The 22,802-nt window shown below is 37.9% G+C and overlaps 2 protein-coding genes across 4 annotated transcripts; one reads left to right on the top strand and one right to left on the bottom strand.

Annotated features, from left to right (window-relative positions):
• Nucleotides 1-872: 872 nt before the first annotated feature.
• srpk1a (SRSF protein kinase 1a) lies at nucleotides 873-18,499 on the top strand. 3 transcript variants are annotated; one of them, XM_028017635.1, is made up of 17 exons: nucleotides 873-1,044; nucleotides 1,677-1,731; nucleotides 6,930-7,057; nucleotides 7,350-7,458; nucleotides 7,597-7,684; nucleotides 8,492-8,579; nucleotides 8,945-9,051; nucleotides 10,453-10,618; nucleotides 10,714-10,739; nucleotides 10,846-11,068; nucleotides 11,235-11,594; nucleotides 11,716-11,816; nucleotides 12,042-12,149; nucleotides 13,040-13,109; nucleotides 13,990-14,082; nucleotides 15,983-16,075; nucleotides 17,128-18,497. In XM_028017635.1, the coding sequence occupies exons 1-17, from the start codon at nucleotides 1,032-1,034 to the stop codon at nucleotides 17,310-17,312; spliced, it is 2,013 nt and encodes a 670-aa protein (XP_027873436.1). In that variant the 5' UTR covers nucleotides 873-1,031; the 3' UTR covers nucleotides 17,313-18,497. The 3 variants fall into 3 exon arrangements, with proteins under 3 accessions (XP_027873436.1, XP_027873454.1, XP_027873445.1); XM_028017653.1 differs by lacking the exon at nucleotides 15,983-16,075 and having other exon boundaries at nucleotides 875-1,044; XM_028017644.1 differs by lacking the exon at nucleotides 13,990-14,082 and having other exon boundaries at nucleotides 881-1,044; nucleotides 17,128-18,499.
• Nucleotides 17,656-21,853, bottom strand: lhfpl5b (LHFPL tetraspan subfamily member 5b). Its single transcript, XM_028017666.1, has 3 exons — nucleotides 21,311-21,853; nucleotides 19,680-19,916; nucleotides 17,656-18,644 (listed from the first exon to the last, which is right to left on the bottom strand). The coding sequence occupies exons 1-3, from the start codon at nucleotides 21,717-21,719 to the stop codon at nucleotides 18,634-18,636; spliced, it is 657 nt and encodes a 218-aa protein (XP_027873467.1). The 5' UTR covers nucleotides 21,720-21,853; the 3' UTR covers nucleotides 17,656-18,633.
• Between the last annotated feature and the right edge of the window lie 949 nt (nucleotides 21,854-22,802).

The raw sequence follows: 22,802 nt of genomic DNA, 5'->3' as shown, positions 1-22,802 counted from the left end.
TAGATGGGGTTTTTTTTGTGATAGACCAACACTAGTGGCTACAAACTTGCAGTGAGAAAGGAAAGTGATACATCTGAAATGTAATGTGTTTCTGTTCAACAACTTTAGCTCTTGATGCCTCGAGATTAAGTTCAAATCATGGGAAGACTTACAATTGAATGTTCACAAATCCCCCATACGTTCTAAGTGTTGCAAAGAAGAATAGGCAAATATTTTAGTCTGTTGGCCTATTAAGCTGATAGAAATATCCAAAAAAGACCTGCAAGTGGAATTGCATTCAGATTAATGTGAAAAAAAAATATGAAAGTTGTGTCATTTTCCTTTTTATTCATAATTATTCTCTAGTTTGTGTTGGTCTACCACATACACTAACAACAAAACATTGAGGTTTGTGGTCCTAACGTGAATTTATATGAAGAAATTTGATGGATATATGAATATTTTGCAAGGCACAGTTGTGGACCTTACTGTCTAGTCTCTGCACTTAGCACTGGAATTGGTATGAACATGAAATTGTTCATACAAGTGGGTGATAGAGGGAATATCAATTGAAAATTTTTTTTTTCTTGGACAACATATACATGAAATTAACCTGCAACAAAATTGGCATAAAAATCTGTTATCAGTCTGGATCTTATAAAGAACGTTTAAGCTATGAATCACAGACGAAAAAAATATTTATAAGCCTCATTCATATTCAACTCTAGTATCTGGCACAAACCATACTGTAACATTTATTTTGTCAATGGCGCAAACCATCTAACCACCCCGTCCTGCAGAACTGCCTGGCAGCGTCACTGAAGCCTTTTTTCACAAATAACAAACAGCCATGAGATTGAGGCACGAACACGGACACCTATTAGTGTCATCGCCTGCAGCTTCAAGCGAGAGAAATTCATGAAAAAGGTTTAAAGCTCAGGTTCGGACGTCACTAGGGAACCTCTGCTTGGGGCAAAACCAGCCAGTGCGCATGCGTGGAACATTCGATCACTGGTGGCGTAGCTAGCTGCTAGGCTACGAATCCAGCCACCATGGAGAGGAAAGGTAAATCTTTACGCGACGCCCTGCAGACCGTTTCAACTGAGTTAGGCCATGCATGTGATTACTCTGTAGCTGATGTCGCTATTGCTGCTACACAACGTAAAATGCGGTCAAGCTGTCGTTGTGAATATATGTGGCTTATTTCGCCGCGTCTGTCGCGCACTGCGCCGGAGCGAGCTTCGTTAGCTTCAATTAGCTTTAGCGTCAGGATTAGCGTTGTACTTTTAGCTTTCCAGCTCTCTCTATATTTAACACAACCTAAACCTCTGACGGTGTGGTATATTTATGGTATGGCGTGTGATATTACTTCATGCCATAGTGGCGTGTTGTTGCGGTGCGGTTGCCTTGGTTGGTAGCCCGGTGATGTTATTTAACGGGGTTTGTGCATACACTGAGGGGGGTGCACCCATAGATTATTTTTGTGTGTGTGTGTGTGTGTGTGTGTAAATAAAGTCTGACGGCTGTCGGTAGCCATAAAGACGACACAATTCAATGCACAATGAAGTAGAGCAGAGCCTATAATGGTAATTAAGTTTAAACTGATCTTCTTTGTTTCATGCCTTTTTGTCTCAAGTGTCAGCTGCAGATCAAAAGACAAACAATGGCAACAGGATTTCTTTATCTTCTCTTTTCAGTTCTGGCACTCCAGGCAAGGAAGAAGAGGGCCAAGGCGAAAAAGACCAACAAAAAGTGAGGTTTATTGTCGTTTTATATCGTGTCCTATTTTATTATTGAGCCAAAGAACATCATATTGACATGCGTCTTGTCAGCTGAGTTTAGTTAAAGGGTGCTGCGTCCTGCGGTTTCACACTTTTCCTGTCACTAGCTGGCTCTGACGTTAACGGCATGTTTGACGGTGGTGTGGGTAATTTAACAAATGCAACTCATTGTCTCAACTCATAACAATGGATCTCATGGCTCACTTCCACAGCTTTCTGAGTTTTGCATCTTGTCTTTGGATGTATTGGCTGTTGACGGCTCTTCTGATAATATCCTAGTAGGGCTTTATGTTTTGTGAAAATTGAGAAATTGCAGTGTAGTTATTGAATATTGCAATGACGGTATTTTCATTTCTGTCACCTGCCACTGATGTCTTGAGTTTCAGCATCTTTATCACTAGGATCTAAAAGAGAATGAAAGTTAATCTAGCTTCAAAAATATGACTGGCAAGACAGATTTCCAATGCATAACATTTAAAATGTATTCATCCACCAAAGTAATTTGCCATTGCAATACCCCACATAAATATTGTGCATCTCTATAGGTTTTTGTTCACTATGTTCTGCTTGAAGTAATTATTTGGAAAAAAATTTAAAGGTGCTGTATCAAAACAAGTCAAACTAAAACAGCATTAAGATTTTTTTTTAATATACACCAATATATTGTATATAGGTTGAAAATTAAGATGATTGCAAGGCTTTAAAAGGTTAAATTCAGGGACATTTTATTTCCCTCTAATTTGAAACTTGCAAACTTGTGACCTAACACCATAAAAAATGCTTACTTAATTAAAAAAAAAAATGATGTGTTCAACAACTGATCCTTGAGAAATGATCTGCCTTTTAATTTGTTAGAACAAATGACAGCTAATAGTCTCTTATTCAGATGAAAAGCCACACACACTGTAGAAAATATAACAGCAACAGTATATTTTGCCTCAAAACAAAAATATGTTTATCTTAAAAAATAATTTCTAAAAATGGGGTTAAAATGATTTCCAATTTTTGATGAACTGTGGAATCTGCACAGGATAACTAAACAAATACTTGGATTTTAAATGAGTAATTTAGACTTTCAACAGACCATTTAGTTAATTATGTTGTCTTCAGGTAATTCAAATATGGTTTTGTGCAACTAAAACACCAAAAGTTAACCTCAGCAATGTTGCAACCATGAAGGGATAGAGGAAAAAAAAAACTCCTTAGTTTTATTTTACGTGATCCCTGGGAATTGCCAAAACTGCAACCATTTTTGGAGAGGATGGCATATCTAGTAGTGATGGTACAAATCAACCTTGATTACCGAAGTCTGAGAGTTGGTCTCACATGGCTTGTTTCTATAACTTTCAATTGTGTTTATGAGCATGAAGTGGTCCTGGATAGCAGCTGTCCCACATTTAGGCCATCGTTTTGCACACACTGTACAATATAATTGGGCTGAAATAAATCAACAATGTCCCTTACTGATAAAATGGCCAGGATGTGATACAGTTTAACAAAGCATCACTTGTAGTTGAAAATGAACTGTTGACATGGACATGTCGAACTGATTGTTTTGTTGCATCTTACGATGTAATAGTCCTAACGGCACCAGTGACATCCTACAGAGTGTTATGTAACAGCCTGAGCTATATTTAAAACTAGAGAATGAAGAAGCCCACATCAGCCCACTGAAGCATGGCGTTTCTCTGAAAACGGTCCGCTTAGAAATACTTCTCTCCAGACAACTTGCTGGCATGTCATTACAGCAAAGCTGCCATGAAGAACTATTTGAAAAAAAACAAAAAAAAAAACTTTTAGACAACTGCTTCATTTGATCTAAATAACAATTTGATTTTCAGAAATCAAAAGATGTTTTATGATTTAGTTTTTGTTAAGTTTATGGTTAGATAAGTATGGTTAGATAGCTGTAAAATGCAAACCAAAGTTGACAAAAGCAAATAATTTGAGAACCTTTTGATTTGTATCTTTCTGTGTAGGATGTTGTGCAAGTCAAATGTGCTGAAGTTGAAGAATTGGTGTACCTCAAAAGGAAAAACAAAATATATTTTCATGAATTACTTTTGTTAAAGTTAGTGTTAGGTTTTAATGTTTCCAGGGAACATACAAATGATTTGTAATTTTGAATTTTATTACTTAGGTAGAAATGGATTGGATGGGTTAAATAAACCCTACATGTTGAAAACAAATGTTTGGTCTAAACGTGTCTTAAACCTTGACTAGAAAAGTAGCAGGGGGACAATGTGAGTGAATCCAGCAGCTTAGGGTGAGCTTGTGTTTTTTGTTGGCTCATCATTGATCCCTGAGTATTTTCTCGTTACTCAAAACTTTAGATTCTTTCTGCTTTTGGAAACTTCTCAAATATTTCTGGATCCAGCGCCTTCATTCCTGAAATGGATGCTATTTTGTACCTTGATTGGTTTGAAACTATATCTGGTAGCAATATGAATATTGACTGGATGATACGTTGTGAACGTATTGTCACAATATAAGGGTGCAATGTAGATTTAGTGGAGAAGTATATAATTAATGAATTCCATATATTTTAAAAGTTTAAAATCACATTATTGCAAATATCTTACAAGGAAAACTGTCAAGGGTAAAAAGTGTTGGTGTGTGGCATGTATCAATATTTATTGTTTTTAATTAAGACAGAACATCCGTCTGCTGACATGGAATCCAATAGTCTTTTTCAGTCTGGTTCTGTTTAATTTTCACACTACTGAACGCTCCTTGTTGAAATTTTTCTCAAAAAACTATTTATCTGAATGTAGGCTTTTATGTTCATAAATACTAAATTAAAAACAATGTAGAACATGCAAAAATGTAGGTAAAGACAAACTAAATGACAATCAAAATCAATGTAAGCTAGAAGTTTATTTCTCAAGTGTGCTGATGTTCAAGAACTCTAATCTACCGTAAAATCATATCCATGTATTTTATGTATTTGTTACATAAACTCCAGTTACTTTCTATATTTACTGATCATAGATCACCTGTTTTAAATTTCAGGTTGACTTGATTTGTTGTATGTAATCTTGCACATCATGCCTTTGGGTGGGTGTTTCCACACAAATGAACACTGTGTGCTACCACTGCTCCTCTTTTACAGCCTTTACTTGTGCTGATTCTTTCAAACGTGACAGCACATGTTTCAGGGCAGCTGTTTAAAGAAAACCAAGTTTAAATGTTTAAATGCTGTTTACTTGCGGTCCTCTGCACACAAACACCACAACACCCCAATGAACATTAACCTACAAGGGATCAAGAGTTCAGCGATATACGTATAAAGCCATGATTGTTACTCTTTTCTGTTAAAGGCTGGAGGTTGTTCTCGAATGCCTTTAAACACAGACCTTAGAGCACAGTCTGGTTCAATTTATTTTGTTATATTTTAGACACTTGAAGCCAAGGCACAGCACTTTAAGAAAAGGTGCCATGCAGTTTATATATATTATTTTATGCTCGAGACCAACAAAGTCGTGGAGAACTGTGAAGTGAAGTATACTTAAGTATTTTAATTGTCAAACTTCAGAACAGCACAACAAGGAAAAACATTTAAGTGTTCCTTACCATGAAAAACTTTTTTATTTATAAAAAGAAAATTGCAACTCTACTTAGGTTTGCAAAGCTGAATTTGAATGAACCACAAGATGATGCCAGAGACCAAAGTAGATGGCAAAAACCTAGCAGCATCTCAGTAAACATACCTCAAACTCGCTGTCAAGCACGATGAAAGAGGGACAATGATGATGATGCGAGCTGGTTTTGTAGCCACAGTAGCTGTGTCCAACTACATGAGTTCATTTTCCACAAATGTACTCATCATGTGGAAAACTCAGATTGCTGCATAAATTAGCTCAAATGTTTCCTATAGATTTCTGATGATGATGTTTGAATGTCATTGTGTATATTGATGTAAAAGATCACATGATGCATTTCATATTGAAAGTAAATAAAATGCAAAACCTCATCATAAACGTTAAATCTGTGACCCACATGATCGGTACTTCTTGTACAGCTCCTGTTGCTCCTCCAACTTTGCCCTGTTTTGGATAAGCAGAACTCCCAGTAAACAAAGATTTGCTTTGTGGTTTAGGTAAACCAGGTGTTAAAAATAGCTAATGTTTCAGTGCATTTGTTTCTTGTGCTTTCCACTTGTGCTGCTTTAGCGTCTGTTTTATGATCTGTTCTCTTTTGAAGTTTATTTACCACTTTTTAAAATCTTTGTTGTGGTTTAAAACATCTAAGGCGACAAAGCAGGACTCATGTTTATATCACTGTAGGTCCACAGGTATTTTTATCCCGTTGCATAATAAAAACAGACTTTATGGGTCATTTAAATATCACCAGTGCAAATTATGTTGGTTTTGATTTTCAACTTGTGATTTTATTTTAAAGTTAATTGATTGCATGATGTTTTAGATCGGTACAGATTATAGTTAAATCCATCTTTGTTTGGAATTAAGGACAAACCAACACTACAGTAAACGCTCTACACTAAAACTTTGTCTATTTTTCAAAGGAGAAAATTCAGAATTATCCAGCACAGGCTCAGCAGTCTGGTCTCTGGCTGCTTTGATCATGATACATCAAAGCTAAGCTCTTAGCATCTGCTTTCAGTTGGCAATAAATCAAATTTTAAGAATTTATTACTAACTTTTACAATAACAAATTGTGGGAGTTCTGATTCATTTATCCATTTTGATTTTCATACGATTTGAACATTATGTTAAATTAATTTTTAGGTTTAACCGTGTGTTACTCCAGCATTTAATGTTTACTGTTGATATTTTATCGACATATAATTTTAAGCTCTTTCAATTAGTGCAACCCTGTAATGGAAAAAAGAAAATCACGTTTGTTTTTGACAAAACTGGAAATTAATGTTTAACATTTTGACTCGTTGACTTTGGGAAAACCTTTTTATTTATCTCTTACAATAAAATAGGACTGCGCTGATAAACTGAAATGTGGCAAAAAAAGAGAATAGTTTGTTTTTGTGACCAGATTTTAAAAATGTTACTAATGCTCTCAAAATCAATGTATTTTTGACTAACGTTGTACAGGGCTTTAAAAATTATTTTTGGGAGGTAAAACACAAATTACAGAAGAAGCCTTATTCCTAATGTGTTTTTTTTTTTTTTTTTTTTTTTGTCCGCCCATCAGACAGCCACCAAATGTTCGATCTCGACAGCCACCACAACAAGAGACCTCGCCCCAGGAGCCGGAGGAACCTGAGGAGATTCTGGGCTCGGACGATGAGGAGCAGGAAGACCCCAACGACTACTGCAAAGGTGTGCGTCCTGTGTTTAAGCATTACATTTCAATTGCTCTGGAAAAGAAGAAATGAATGTAAATACTTAATGAAGTCATCAGTATGTTTTTCAGGCCACAGATCCACACAGCAGTGTTGGTTGCTTATTAACTCAGTGAGGGAAGTTGGGTTGTGGAGAAGCTTATATGACTCAGACATAATCCAAACTGTTGTTAATTTATAACCAGAGATTGCACTGCATGCACATGAGCTTCGTCTCTTTTCTGGTATCTGTTGAACTGTTCCATCAGAGGTATTTTCTTCTCTTCCAGGTGGCTACCATCATGTAAAAGTAGGAGACCTTTACAATGGGAAATACCATGTAATCCGTAAACTAGGATGGGGACATTTCTCAACCGTATGGCTCGCCTGGGACATCCAGTATGACAAAATATTTTCACCTTACTTTCAACGCAGGCTTCTCTTTTTTTCTTAAGATCCTGTATTTTTTATACTTGCTTTATTAAGTGTTTCTACCTCAATTCTTTTTAGCAAATATCACTTGTTTTTTTATTTCAGGGTTAAAAGATTTGTTGCGATGAAAGTTGTGAAGAGCGCAGAGCACTACACTGAGACGGCAGTGGATGAGATCAAACTCCTTAGATCTGTAAGTTGCAGGGTTAACTGCACAAATGAACTCTTGAATGCAAAGACCGCAATTAATGTTCAGCAGAATTTTGAAGTAACTTGTAAAAACAGGGAGAAATCGGCACACAGACTTTGAATCAAGTGTGATCCGTTTTAGAGACGAATGGATTCTTGTTTGTGTTCCGGTGAAGTTGGAAAGTTGGACAAATTGTTCTTCCTACCATCAATGACTCCTAAACAACCTGTTTTGAAATCAGAAACGTCACTTCTCTTTGCTCTCAGAGTAGTAGCGAATACATTACAGACAAATTTTAATCACAGATGGGTGCTGCTTTAAGCTGGATTATGGTTTAGGGACAATCTACAGTACAGAGGACACTGGGGGTTTAAATCCATTTGGATTGTTACAACATAAATCTTCCTTCAGATGAGCGCTTGGAAATGTTGAAACACCTGTCGTACCTCTTGATATCCAAACAGCAGGAGAGGTTCCTTAGAAATCAGTGAATCCCCTAATCAGTGTATCTAATACTTATTTTCCCTACTGTAAACTTCAGAGGCAATATACGCATATTTGTGCATATTTGTCTATGTACACCTATTTTTTTCAAATAAATTAATTTTGTTTCACAGCACAGTAACTGATTACTCAGGCTGTCAGGGTTCATTGCGTTTATCAGACAGCCTGAGGGAAGAAGCTGTCTCTGTGGCGGCTGATTTATTTATTTTTTTGCAAATGGCACTCTGCAGCGGTGAGCACGTAACGTGAGTGAAAATGTGAGTCCTGATTGTTTTCCTTTGCATGGTGACGTTTCCTTATCTTCAGGTGAGAAACTCAGACCCCGATGACCCAAAGCGCGAAATGGTGGTCCAGCTGCTCGACGACTTCAAGATCTCTGGGGTCAACGGGACTCGTATCCTTCACAGCAGAATGTCGCATCCTGTTTTTTTTTTGTTTGTTATCGTGTGAAAGCACTTCCTAGAGATGAAACTTTACTTCCCAAAAATATGTTGTGAGGAATATAGAGTTACAAAGCGTAACAGCTTTAAACGGCAGAGCATGGGTGTAACAAATATATCTATGTGTGACCCAAAGGGATCTCTAGATATCATAGCAGTCTGACTAAGTAAGATCTGCTGAATGCTGCAGCTGTAATCCGAGAGCCCCTTGTTCTGCATAACTAATGCTCCACCTTACGTATGCTCACATGCTCCCTAAACTGTTTTTCTTTCAGTTTTTTCCTCTCCCAGTGTTACTGTCTTAACTACTGTCCTCCAGATGTCTGTATGGTGTTTGAGGTGTTGGGACATCACTTGTTAAAATGGATTATAAAGTCAAATTACCAAGGGCTGCCCCTGCCTTGTGTGAAGAGCATCATTAAGCAGGTAATATGAGAGCCTCAGTCTCACCTTTTTAAAGCTGATGAGTCACCATGAAGGCTCAGCCTGTGTGAAGGGTGGAAACCAGTCAGGGCAGAGCATGTCGTGGTAACTGAGCGGGTAAACTGTTAAATACTCCTGTCGTGTTTTACAGGAGATCTTTGCCATAGTCATAAATGACTTATTCAGCCAGAATATATAAAAGAATCAGTGTAATTCTTTTTGAGTAATCAGAAATGTTGCCTGTGTGCTTCAGTGTGCAGGTTATAGCAAAAGGTGGATGTAGTAATTCCAAAAAACTGAGAAAAATAACGTTCTTGACCACATTTAGGGTTTGGTCATTCAGAGCAACATGTTTTGACTCGTTCTGTAATCCTTATTGCCTTATTACTGTTTTTTGGAAATGTTCTTGCTTTGGAACAGGAGTTTATAACTCCAGTGATTTAGTGCCATTGTCCTGCAGCTTTTAGATTCATTCCTCCTCTAACTGACCTGAATCAAATTAATGTTTAAAGGCCGGATTGTTGCAAAACCTGCTGACACACCAATCAAAAGGTAATTATGCCTTTTGACTCAGCTGTGTTGAAGTCACTATTTTACACTATTTTTTTCCCCATTGCTCCTTAATAAAATTGTTTATTCTCTCTACTTCTGATTTTGAAAGAAGTTTTTTGGTTTTGTCAACCACTTTACGCTGGAACTGTGAAACCATTTTACCCTGTAGTTCCTTTTCTGTATTATTAATGATTCTATTAGCTTCTAAGCGGCACTGCTTCCCCCAATAGGTCAGTTGTGAAACTTAAATACTGTTGTTCTGTTTAAATTGCAATCCTGCTACTTCAGGAATTTACCTGCATTTGTTAATTGGTGGGTGCAAACCCAACACCCCTGACTTTGTCTTGAATTGGTTCCAAAACGTAAACATCTTGGAATCAGAGATTCTGACACTTCATCACTAAATATGTTGGAGCTTTTAGAGTTTACTGAGAAAAAAGACTGGGAATCAAGGAGGACAGGATTGAGGAGTGGAACTTGAGAGATTTCTTAGGGTCAGTGTGTACAGCAAAAAAAAAAACATTTAGTGAAAAACTTCAAGAAATAAAACATGCTAATTTTACCTTGACAATACAGAAAAACTCCCACTTTTCTGTTTTTGTTTACAAATGATGTCTCAAAATACAGTGTTTGTTTTATTTGGAGCAAATATTATTTTCAGGATATCTGTGCCTCTTTGTCAATGTAGAAAATTGACAGAAGTGGTTTCATGAATACAGGAAAATAACTTTGCAACAGCCAACTTTGAAAAAGGAACGTTGAACATGTGGCACTGATGCATATTATAAAAGTTTAATGATCTAACATAACTTTTGGAGGTAAATAATCATTTTTCTCTGGTTTAATTTTGAGGTTCTGCAAGGTTTGGACTACCTGCACACAAAGTGTCAGATTATCCACACGGATATAAAACCAGAGAATATTCTGATGAGCGTTGATGAGCCCTACGTCCGAAAGCTTGCAGCTGAAGCTACAGAATGGCAGCGAGCCGGAGCGCCTCCCCCCTCCGGCTCAGCAAGTATGACTGACACTCAAACAATAAAATCAAAGAACATTTAAAGGTTTAACCTGAAATTAATAAGATTTTACGCTCACTCAATGTTGTCTTTGCAGTAAGCACAGCACCAGCCCCAAAACAGGTATACATTTTATTTTTCTGCACAGAAATCGGCCTCCCCCATTTTTACCTCCAAAACAAACGTGTAACTTTTGCCGTGGTGTTTTTTTTTCCTGTGTTTCTCTTAGACTGTGAAAATGTCCAAGAACAAAAAGAAGAAGTTAAAAAAGAAACAGAAGCGTCAGGCAGAGCTACTGGAAAAATGCATTATGGACATGGAGGAGATGGAGAAGACCACAGAGACACGCAAGGATGACGAGGAAGACAAAGAGCCACAGTCTCCCAAGGGACGAGCCTGCGCTCCTCTCAGACACGTCTCTGTTGAGGAGTTCAGAAGTGATGAACCAGCTGGTAAGAAGCCAACAGCACTGGAAGTCTGTTTTTTTTATTTTTTTTAATGAATCTAAAAAAATCATACTGGTCCAAAACCAGGCATCATAGCTGTATAAGTGAGTCTCTAGAATCCTACAACGGTCAAAAACTCGTTCTTAAGTTATTGTCTTTAATAAACCGTCAGAGACTCCAGATAACATGAGAGTGGGACCAGACGAGCCGCCAGAGGCAAACTGCAACGGCCATGCAGAGGTGGAGGAGAGGAAGTCCAGCTGTTCAAATGAAGACCAACACAACGGGAACGCCGAGTCTCCGGAGGAGCTACATAAAGAGTCCCCAGTCCACACCCTGTGCAACGGTGTGGAGTCTACAGATTTCAATGAGCTGTACTGCGAGATGGACGGCAGGGAGGCTCACAGCAGTGGAGTCAGTCAGAGACGCCTTCGCTCAGGGCGAGGAGAGCTTGAACGAAGTATTTTGCAAGATGACGATGAACAGGACGAGACTGAGGGCCATTACAGAATCCATGAAGGCCTGAGAAACGGTCAGTCAAATGTTTTTACATGTGCGTGATCTTTGAGCCTGTGTTCTGCTAGTTAGAACTTTGAATTATTGATTAGAAAATATGTTCTTGCCTTTGTGCTTCCATTTCTGCTCTGATGTAGACAAGTTAACAGCGGGATCCCTTTTAGTTAACCCTCTTGAGCCAGGCAATGCAGAGAAGATCAAGGTCAAGATTGCAGACCTGGGAAATGCTTGCTGGGTGGTGAGTAGCTAACAATCACAGAGATTTCCTGATTAGGGATGAAATCTTGAAAGGTGATATAAACAAGTCTGTGTATCACAAAATGTTCTGGATTTGCCTTTATTGACAGTCCTTGACAGATGTACAATTCTTATGTCTAATTCTTAAAATTTTATATTTTTCGTTTTGTAAATGTTGAAAATAGTTTGCACTTTTTAAGGACATGTTTCTTTGTTTTTCTCCCAGCATAAGCACTTTACAGAAGACATCCAGACTCGACAGTACCGATCCTTAGAGGTGCTCATCGGTGCAGGATACAGCACACCAGCTGACATATGGAGCACAGCCTGCATGGTGAGAGGCTGCAAGTGTGTAAACGTATTGTGAAATGTGGTTCACCTTTTTGTTTTACCTGGATAAGAAAGAGGAACATGTGCAACGCACATATTTTCAGATGCATCTTAAAAGAAAAAAAAAAGTAATGTTGCGTAAAAGTGCAATATTTCTAGCTAATCATCTCAGAAAGTGAAATTGTCATTTTATAGAGATTTACCACACATAGAGTAAAATATTTCACTTTTATTTATTTTAAATTTTCACCATCCATTTTGTAAACTTTGTATTTTCATATTTTTTTCATAATGGACTCATAATTCTTATAACTCATAGAGAATTAAATAAAAAATATTAAGCAAAATTTAGTTTTTACTATATAAGGTTTGGATTTATTTTTGTAGCTAACAATTATTGTATTTAATTATCAAAGGATAGTGAGTCATAAAGAAAATAGCAACGCTCATCTGTATCTTGCTCTTTTTTTTTTTCTTTTATTGTTTTTATGTGAGGGTTTAAAGCCGAGTCCAGCTGACCTGTGGTTTCCATAAGTTAATTTACTGGAAAAGTAGTTTCTGACTTCAAGTCTGACAAAAGGAGATTCCTTAACTGGTTGTAACATGAGGCTCTATTGGAGCAAAACGTAACTTTTTAATAAAGCCAGTCTAAATTACGACTGTAGTAATGACACACTATTAAATATCTGTTTATGTCATAGATTTGTTTTGGTGTTTTTTTTTTTTTTTACTGAAGCAAAAATACTTTTGCAGTTCTAGCTCTGAAATAGTTTTGTAATAAAATGATAAAAGAAATCTATACAGAATTTGAAAATGCATCAGTGAATTTATCAGAGAGTTGACAGTGTGCAGCGTCTCCTTCATGTGATGATGGTGATTCTCTTGTTTGTTCAGGCCTTTGAGCTCGCCACTGGTGATTATCTGTTTGAACCTCATTCTGGTGAAGATTATTCCAGGGATGAAGGTAATGTTTGAATTTTCTCTTCCTGTCCGTTCTCCTTTCTTTATTCATTTGTAACCTTGCAGCATTACTGCTAAAGCTGCTTTATCTGGTTGCACTTTTAAAACCTGCTTCACTGCTGAAACATTTTGTCGGCAGAAGTTTTGCTTCTGCAAAAGCCCTCACAGTGTTATACCTAGTTTATTAGCTCTGATTTGTTTGCTGCCATTATTTTAATAATAATAAAAAAAAGTCTCCAATTTTGGAGTTTCACTGCTAATTATTGTGCAGTTTGCACAGTATTTTGCAGTGAAATTGGCATAGATATTTACATTGTTAACATTTAAACAAAAGTTCATGTCATGAATTAATAATGTTTTGAAGAAACATTCCTGAGTTTAATTTCCCACCCTCTAAAACCTTTTTAGTTACCCTGGAAATGGGGCACATCTCTTCCATCTCCTTGTTGTCATCGATCATTCCTCATGCTTCCTTGACGTCTTTTGCACCGTCTGTATGTAAATGTCAGTGCGCTGCTTTGCTTGAACTTTCTGTGCCGAAGTGGTTCTTCTCTGAAATGTCGGATCTGTGCTGATGCTCGGGCTTCAGGCAGCTGTGAATGAGCCTCTTACACATTTAGCACATTAAACATTTATCCACCTGGCTTTTTATCACCGCTTGTTGTTGCCTGACATGTATTTTGTGGTGAAATATGTTGTTTTATTAATCTGTTTTTGTCCTGTTTCATCATTTTACTAGAATATTTAAGTTTTTCCATGTTTGCTTGTGATCAAGCTGTCCATCATCATCATCATCCATTGTTCCTAATTGATTGTTGCCATCCTCCTCCTCCTCCACCTCTCCTCTCCTGCCCTTTCCCTCCCGTGACGTGCCTCATTTCCAGACCACCTCGCTCTTATGATTGAGTTACTTGGTAAAATCCCTCGCCACTATGCACTGAGTGGGAAATACTCGCAGGAATACTTCACCAAGAGAGGTATGCCACCCCTCTGTCTGTGGCTCACTCTGGGTAAGGTGGACAGGAGGACCAAAGGAGAACGATCTTGACGGCACTCTTTATATGCATTGGAGAAGTATACAAAATGATTTAAAAACATGGAAAAGTGTTTCCTTAAATCTAAACATGGCATTGGAAAGAAATGAAACCAACATTCAGACATAATTACCGATTGGTCTCCAGCAGATGTTTGCTGTTTCTCTCCAACATGTAATTTCATCCTCTCACTAACATTTATTACTTGTAAGCAAAAATATACTGAAATGCAATGGCTTTAGTTAATCAAAAAAAGTATTTTTATGAACCGCTGTACAGCTATAGCAACCTAATGCTAAAATGATTTAAAATACTGAAAGACTGAAATGACCACTTCATTAAAAATCTGTTGTCTGAACAGTTTAGTTTTAGTTACTTCTGTTGTAGAAGAACTTATGTTCTCAATAAATGTGTTTCAAAAAGGCTCTGAAGAGACATGCAAGAGTCCTGTCCCATCTTTACTTTAACTTCACACTGTACTCAATATGGGCATGCCTCCTGGAAAATTCAATTCAGTTTATAGAGCGCCAGTTCAGAACGCATGTCATCACGGCACTTTAAAAAAAGAAAAAGTCCAGCCATAATTACATTTGTATTGATTGTAGTTATCAAACAATCCGGTCAAGTTCAGTTTGTTATTCAAATTAGTGGAAACGTTTTCTCAGGATTAGATCGAGTCATTGTCTCACAGCATGCAGCGACTGTAGACGGTCACAACCCCTCCTACTGAGCATGCATGTAGTGACAGTGGAGAGGGAAAAACTCTCCAACAGGAAAAAACCTCCAGTAGAACCTGGACTTTAACTAGACATTCTGCACTGTGGGTTTTCAACATCAACCATAAATCTGCTGATATGCTTATAGAAGAACTAAAGCATTAAGCCAGCAGAGACCATTAGGGCAGCTTAATGCTTAATAGTCAGTCTAATCCAAATTTGTGACAAAATGTCTATTTTCTTTTTTTTACCATTTCAAGATGGAGTTAAAAAGTATAGATTTTCTAAATATTTTAAGTTACATTTGTCTTGTACATAGCCCAGCAGCAGTTTGAACTTGATGGGAGTCGGGTTCGTCGGTGGTCGACTCGGCCTCTCATGATCGTTTTCATCCAAACTTCTACACTGGAGCAGAAAAATGTCCCAGAACAAAAATCCTAAAAAAATTGCTTCTGGTTGTGAGGTTACAAGTGTGCAGGATCTTGAGTTCCTCTTCATAAATTAAACTAAATAGCAAAACACAATGATAATATACATTTATTCTGTAGATGTTTAGAAGAGATGGGGGTGGGAAAAGAAGCTGTATTTGGAAATAAATCAAAGCAATCTTAATGGCCGTTCATGTTATTTCCCCCTGGTAGAAATCCTGGTACACTTCCTTGTGCTTTGTTAATTTATGTGTTGGGACCTGAAAGAAATTAGGAATCACAGTCCACAGTCCCTCAGATCACCTCTGAAAGTGGCCTGAGGGAAACTGAATACAGTTTGGTGCTATTACACCAGTATTTTGGTCTCAGATCAATTTACCCAAGACAGATGTTAGTGCCTGATGGGAAATGCTTCATCTCTTAAGTAATGAGATTGTTGCCATTACAACAGTTTGGTGTGTGATTAGCCTCTTTTTTTCCCCTTAAAGATGCTGCTGCTATTTATTTATTGAGCAGCAAAGAAATGCTGGAGAGCTGTTCAAATGTCTGTTAGTTTAATCAGTAAACTCTGACGTGCTGTCGGTCGGACTCGAACTCCTTCAACCCTCCACCCACACACCCAGAGTGGGCCCGACTGAGACACACTCTGATCAATATGTTGTTTGTCTTCTTCCTTTTCTGCTACCCACTGGGGTGTAGACCACATAGCGCTGATCATTGAGCTGCTGGGGAGTGTCCCACGCAAACTCATAATGAGCGGCAAATATTCCAAGGATTTTTTCACCAAGAAAGGTAAAAAGAAAGTGTCAAGATTCACGTCCTTTCTCTTTCTGTATTATTAAATGTTCTTTGGCTCAAACTGGTACCATGTATTTAAAAAAAAAAAAAAAAGCTCATTATTTTTGGAGTGGGTAAGCAGAAAGTTGTAGCTACTAATGTTATATATTATAATATAATTCACAACAAGTATAGTGTCTTGGTAAAATGTTTGTACCTTTGGATGTTTTTGCATTACAAACCCAAAACTGGGTGATAATTGTGAAGAGTCCATGGATTTCCACCTTATTTGGGGAAAACATCTGAAAAGCAAGTTTTACATTTCGTATTATGCATCCATTGTAGCTCTGGCTGCGTGTCTGGGGTCTGTTTCCTGCTGGAACATGAACCTCTGCCCCAGTCAAGTGTTTTGTTGCCTCTCACTGGTTTTCTTTCATTGTTCAGCTTCAAATGTTCTCCCATCGAATCCAGTCAAATTATTTGGTGGGGCGAATGCACCCACTGCGATGGAGTCTTAAAGCTGATAGAAGAAAAAATAATATGCTAAAGAAGGAGTAAATTTCCACGCCAGTCTAAAAATTCTTGATTTTAAAGTCAGTAAAATTATGAATATTTTTTATTTCAAATGTCTGACTTTACAGTATCAGAGAATATCTTAGTTTGAATTTATGCATTTAATTGTGGAAAATTGCATTTTTTTGTTCTTGCAAATTTACAAGTTAAATTTTCTACATTTTTTTTTCTCTGAAATGAGTTTTGAGCTCACGTTTACTCCTCTGTAACCGCACTTTGTTTTTCTTTTATCCGCTATTGCCCTAATATTCTTTCGTAAGCCACAATATTCCAGTCTTTATTAATATATTTTTTAAATCATTCTTTTACAATTATATACTACATTTTGTTGGGCTTATAAATACAATAAAGCACAAAATTTAAATAAAATTGGTTTGTGGTTAAACATGCCAAAGTACATTCAAGACTTTTTCAAGGCTCTGTCCCTTTTTTTTATTTTATTTTTTTAGTAGCCTCCCATCTGATGCAGCGTTGCTTGTGCCGTTTGTCTGCAGGTGAGTTGAAACACATCACCAAACTGAAGCCGTGGGGTTTGCTGGAGGTCCTGGTGGAGAAATACGAGTGGCCCCGCGAGGAAGCAGAGTGTTTCTCCGACTTCCTACTTCCCATGCTGGAGCTGGTCCCAGAGAAAAGAGCCACGGCTGCAGAATGCTTGTGCCACGCCTGGCTCGCCCTCTAGTGGACATGTTCAGGCGTTGCACCTCCCCTCCCTCCCAATTCCTTAAGAGACTGCAACAGATCACTTTCCACTTTGGGCATATCAAATGAATATTTATTTCTCTTTTTTTTGTTGTTGTTTTATTGTTTTGGATTTCTTATGTTCTTGTTCAGCTTTTGCTTCTGTGTACGTTTGCTTTGTGTTTGTCCGTTCTCCTCTCGGCGTGACGTCAGGAATCCGGTGGATTTATTATTTGATGTCGGCTCCAGCTGCTGGGCTCCGTTTAACCCACCCAACCAAGAGCAAAAGTCTCAATGTTCTGCTAGTGAAAGCATCCTTGTTTGTTACACTCCTGCACTAAAACTCAAAACAAGTCAAGGATATGTAGCCTTTTTTTCTTTTCTCTGTTCCCTCAAAAGGACTTACTTTCGCTTACATTTTCATTAGTGCTGTTACTTTTTATAAAAATGATTTTTTTCCCCTTTTATCTCTCTGGGGGTATAAAGTTTGTATTTGTAAAGTAGGTTGAGAAAGTTGCACACTGGGCTGACATTTACACTGACTGTGGTTTATTTTTTAAGGCCCCCTAGAGTCTTTCTGACACTATCATTAAGTAGGTCATATTTAGCCATAACAAACCTAATGTCACCTGGTATTTGGAAAGTATGTAATAAAAAAAATTAGATTGATTGTTCTCATGGGAGGCTGGTATTCTCATACACCTATTACAATTCAGGTTTAGGGGGGTAAAAGGTTTCAGTGAGAGAAAATGTTAAAGCCCAATTAAATGGAGGGAAAAAAAAGAAAATAAACTGTATATATCTGTACCAAAGAGTTTGCCTTTATGTATATTACAGTTATGTACAGTTTTTAACAAATCTTATATCTTAGCTAAAATGATTTAGCTGGGTAGCTGTGTTTTAATAAAGTGTATGGAAGATGTGTTTGAGCTCGGTTGTATGTATGGCCAACTGTTGAGTAATAATTTACCTGTTTTTAAATATAGAGTCGGTGAGATCTGATGTTTTGTGATGGTGTAGCGAACCGATCATATCAAAGTAAGCTATGTTATCTGCTGAGACCTAAAGGTAAAAACGTACAATTTACATTAGCGTCACATTCAAAAACATAGACTGTTTTTGTTGTTTAAAGACGAACATGTAAAACACACCATTCAATAAAAGAACAGATCTTCATGCAGTACGGAATAACTGTGTACATGTGTTTATTTGGTGAAATGTTAAATAACCAGAAGACTATCACTACAACTTAAGGGGAAAATAACAGCTTGGTTTTGCTCCAGCTGGGATCTTCATTGTCCTTCCATTTTGAATAAATATGTTCACGAGTTTTCTGTAAAAGAAAAAAGTGCCATTTAAGCTCATGTAGATTTTAAAAAACACCGCCGGCTCCCAACCAGCTCAGAAAAAAGTAAGAGTAGTAATGAAAGAGTAATTTTAGTTATCTGTACAATATGAATTGGAAACTTACTTTTTTTAGCATGAAATATTTCAAACATGTTGAAACTGAGAAACTGAGCAGCAACTTTGAGGGAAAAGAAGCCAGGAATATTGAGCCATCTTACTCCCTAAAGAATTTCTGTCAAACAGTCCAAGTTGTCCTTGTGTAACAATTATTTTCAGGACTTCAATGAAACTATTTGATACTGAGCTTGTTTCATAAATTCATCTGCACCGTCTCCAGTAATCGCCCGACCAGCTCAGACGGACAGTCAGCTGTTTGCAACATTAATTTGACATTCTGACATGCAAAGTAATGTGAACATAAACTGTTATCAGTGATGCTTTTGTTTTGGTTGTTGGCTTCTTGTCTGTTCTCTTTATTTGTTTTAATTGCATTTTGCACTGTGAAACTCTGCAATTCAGAACAGGTTTGCTGGTCTCCCCTGTAAAACGGATTTTGTTTTATACATTTTCTCAATCTGGAATTAAATTTTGCTCAGACAGCTTTTAAATGAATGTCATGTTTGCACAAGATTTCAAAATTCGTCTTCATAAGACTCACATTCTTTGTAGCTTTAATAACAAGTATAAATTGCTCTGTAGCATGACTTCTTAACTCACCTGACTTCCCTTTTAAATTTTTATATTGAATGAGTAAAGAGCTTCATAAAATCCCTTTACTCAATGTTCCTGTCCTAATCAGATTAGCAAAATTTAAACACATTATCTACTTTTAAATCTTCTCCAATATTTTTAATGAACTTGAGGGGAAAAAAAATTACCTGCCAAGGTAAAACCATGTTTTTGTTTTTTTTATTGGATGACTGCCTTGATCGAATTATGCAAGTAAACTAACACCCTCTGAACTAATTAATCTAAATGAAATACATCTGTTTCTAATGTTTTAATCCAGTGGTGCGCTCACCTGCTCCCTCCACCTCGAAGCCATCCGGCAACAGATTGTCCTGCCGATTACCAAGAGTGAAGGACAGCAGAGCCAGGAGGACGGCGTCCAGAATGCAGATGATGGCCAGGATGTAGGACCAGCGCACGGTGCAGTTTCCCAGAGTGTACTTATCGGTCCTCTGGCCACACATCCTCTTTACCTCCGCTGCGTTCCAGCCGTCAGGGTAGATCATGCAGCCCATCGCCATCAACACGGCTAGAGAAGGGATTCAGACATTACAAACAATTTCCAGTCGCTCGCTGTTGGGCATAATTTCATCTGCGATATGGATTCTGTTTTATTCATTTCTAAATATCACATCCCCATCCTCTTGTACATTTCTTTCCCCTCCACCGCTTATGCAGCTACCACATAATAAAAGGTTATAGTTTAATATTGCCAGGGTTTTAAACTCCGGTTGGCTTGTTGTGCAGTTTAAGACCAGTTTGCGGCTCATCGACATCTTATCCTGTTATGTGAAACCAGATCCGCCTTCAGAGGTGTCAGAGTCTATTCTGACACCAGAAACCGAGCCGTCCTCCACAGTGAAGAACAACACACGAGCACACGCTTCACACCTGCAACCAGAGAGGTGTGATGTTGGCAGATGATACAATGACTTTATCATGTCGCACAGACACACAGCTGAGTCTCAGGGTTTAGGCAGGTAGGGGGAAGCATGGGAGCGTGACCTTTAACTCTGGACAATACTCCGTTTTTCAGGCTTTTACTGCTTTTTCATATTTTCTATTGAGTCGTGGCACATGACAGCGAGCTATTGTGGAATGAGTGCTTCCAAATGAGGAAATTTAACAAATGGAATTGAAGGCGTTTCAGACAGCACCTAAAGGAAGGCGTCTCAAACATAACAATAGAATCTGAAATTCTTGTCTGAATGAAACAGAAACAAAATGCTGCAAAGACCTGAAACAAGAACAGAGAGACAACATCCTTCACCTAACCTTTACTTTAAACTGCAGCAAAGGTTCAAAAGCTTAAATCTCTAGGATTCAACTGTTTCCATTTAAAAAATGGAAACATATCACAAGTTGCTTGTGGCAAAGTGCCTAAAGACTAATTTTTCACTGGAATCGTTTCATTTTAAGCCTCTTTGTCTGTCCAAAATATTTCTGTGACCTTGTTTTACGTCATGCAGATCCAGTTTAATTTTATTGTTTTTCTTTTTTAAAAAAGGGACAAACATGTCAAGCCACCAGGTTGTGTTACTTTCTTTCAACTCTGATGCAAAGATTACAAAAGCTGGTCAATCCCAAAAGCAGCAAATTAATGAAGACAAACAATGGACCTGGAGGACCATTGTCTGTCTAGACAACCAGTGGAAAAGTCCAAATAAAAAACAAAACAAAACAGGAGTAGCAACCAAATCAACTGAACCCAGAAACAAAAACACCTTAAAATATGACTCTAGATGACTAGAAAGTCAATGAATACAGATGACCAACAATTACAATGACTCAAGACTTTAGTTTATGTTCTATTACATTATAGCTTCATCATACTGACATAATCAGCTATCATTATTTTCTTGCTATATTCAAAATTAATTCTGTTTCCTGTACATTTCCATTAAAGGTCATCAATCTGCTGACCTGAGGCTAGCTGCATCCACGCACAGATCTTGTAGACGTTCCCTGCGTTGCAGAAGAAGAACAAGCTGAAAGCCACCATGGTGCCCACCACCAGCAGCATGGAGGTCCCCACGAAGAACATGGCCGTCCTGAAGGCCGGCGACGGGATGGAGTTGAAGTCGAAGACGCTGCCCTTGCAGGTGAGCTCCGAGGTGAGCGCGTTCCCGATGCAGTAGTGGAAAAGGCCGAAGTATCCGGCCTGCGGCGTGTTGACACTGTCCCCGATCCAGTAGGGCTGGATGAAGACCACCATGGTGATGATGGAGAAGCAGATGGTGAACACGGCCCACATGACGCCGATGGCCCGGGAGTTCCTCACATAGTTGGTGTGGTAAATTTTCGCTGCCTCCTGGGCTGGAAGCAGGTCCATGATGGAGGAGAAAAAGAAAAGGTTACTTCAGATTTTAAGAACCTTTAGCAAATACCAAGTTATTCAAAAAATTGTCTCCAGTGGGTGTAAAAGAGTATCCTTATATGACTCTTCATGTTTCCTTTACAAAGAACCAAGGCTTCTGCTCCGGTTTCTCCCGATTACCAGTCTGACGTTTCAGCACCCTGGACAGCTCCTCCACCCTGCGCAGTGTGAGGCAGCGCCGACGTCACACGCTCACCTGTTCCCCCGGAGGCGTTCACATTACACCTGTAATATTTGTAAGTTACCTGTTTCAGAAATGTCACAGCAGTGAAAATAAATAGCGGACTAAATTTTTTAGGATCCTTGTCGAAACAAATTGACTTGCTTTTGTTTTGTTTCGTGAAAACAAGCAAACAGAAGAGTATTAATTTTTCTGTATTCACCAAGTGAAACTTTTGTAAGAAGAGATGCAGAAAAATATGGAAAAGAAAATGAATCAGGCATCTATAAATATCAACAAGCAAAATATTTTATAAATAAGTGATAAGTTAACGTAATAAAATTTGCCCTAATGTGTTACTTTGTTGAATCCGTCCGTCCGTCCGTCCGTCCATCCATCCATCCATCCATCCGTCCGTCCATCCATCCATCCATCCATCCATCCAATCAATAATTAATTAATGAATTAATCACGAGGTGAGTTGGACTGACGATTAGAAATATAGGTGTTTGTGTAGAAAACAAAAAACTAAACCTCCATCTATGTAAATCTTCATTTCTTATGTAAATGACTTTTAAAAAAATTATTCCAAGTTATTGTTGCCATGATAGTTTCCATCTTTCAATAAATGTTTGTCTTAATTGGTCATATATTTTTAAAGGGATTTTCCCCTGAAACTGGAAGCGATGTGTATCGATTGTAGGCTTTTTTTGTTGATGATATGGAGAGTTAAACTGAATCATAAAGTATTAAGCAACGGAGTTGACACATAAAATGTTCATTTTGCCATAAGCAGGAGGTTGGTGTCGCCCAGAGCCAAAGCAGAAATTATTTTAACACCACCAGGTTCGGGCTGATTATGTCTTTCCCTTTACGGC

The sequence above is a fragment of the Xiphophorus couchianus genome, chromosome 1, assembly GCF_001444195.1.
Source record: "Xiphophorus couchianus chromosome 1, X_couchianus-1.0, whole genome shotgun sequence".
Classification (NCBI taxonomy): Eukaryota; Metazoa; Chordata; class Actinopteri; order Cyprinodontiformes; family Poeciliidae; genus Xiphophorus; species Xiphophorus couchianus.
Note: the sequence above shows the minus strand (reverse complement) of the source record. Positions and strands in the feature narration are given on the sequence as shown.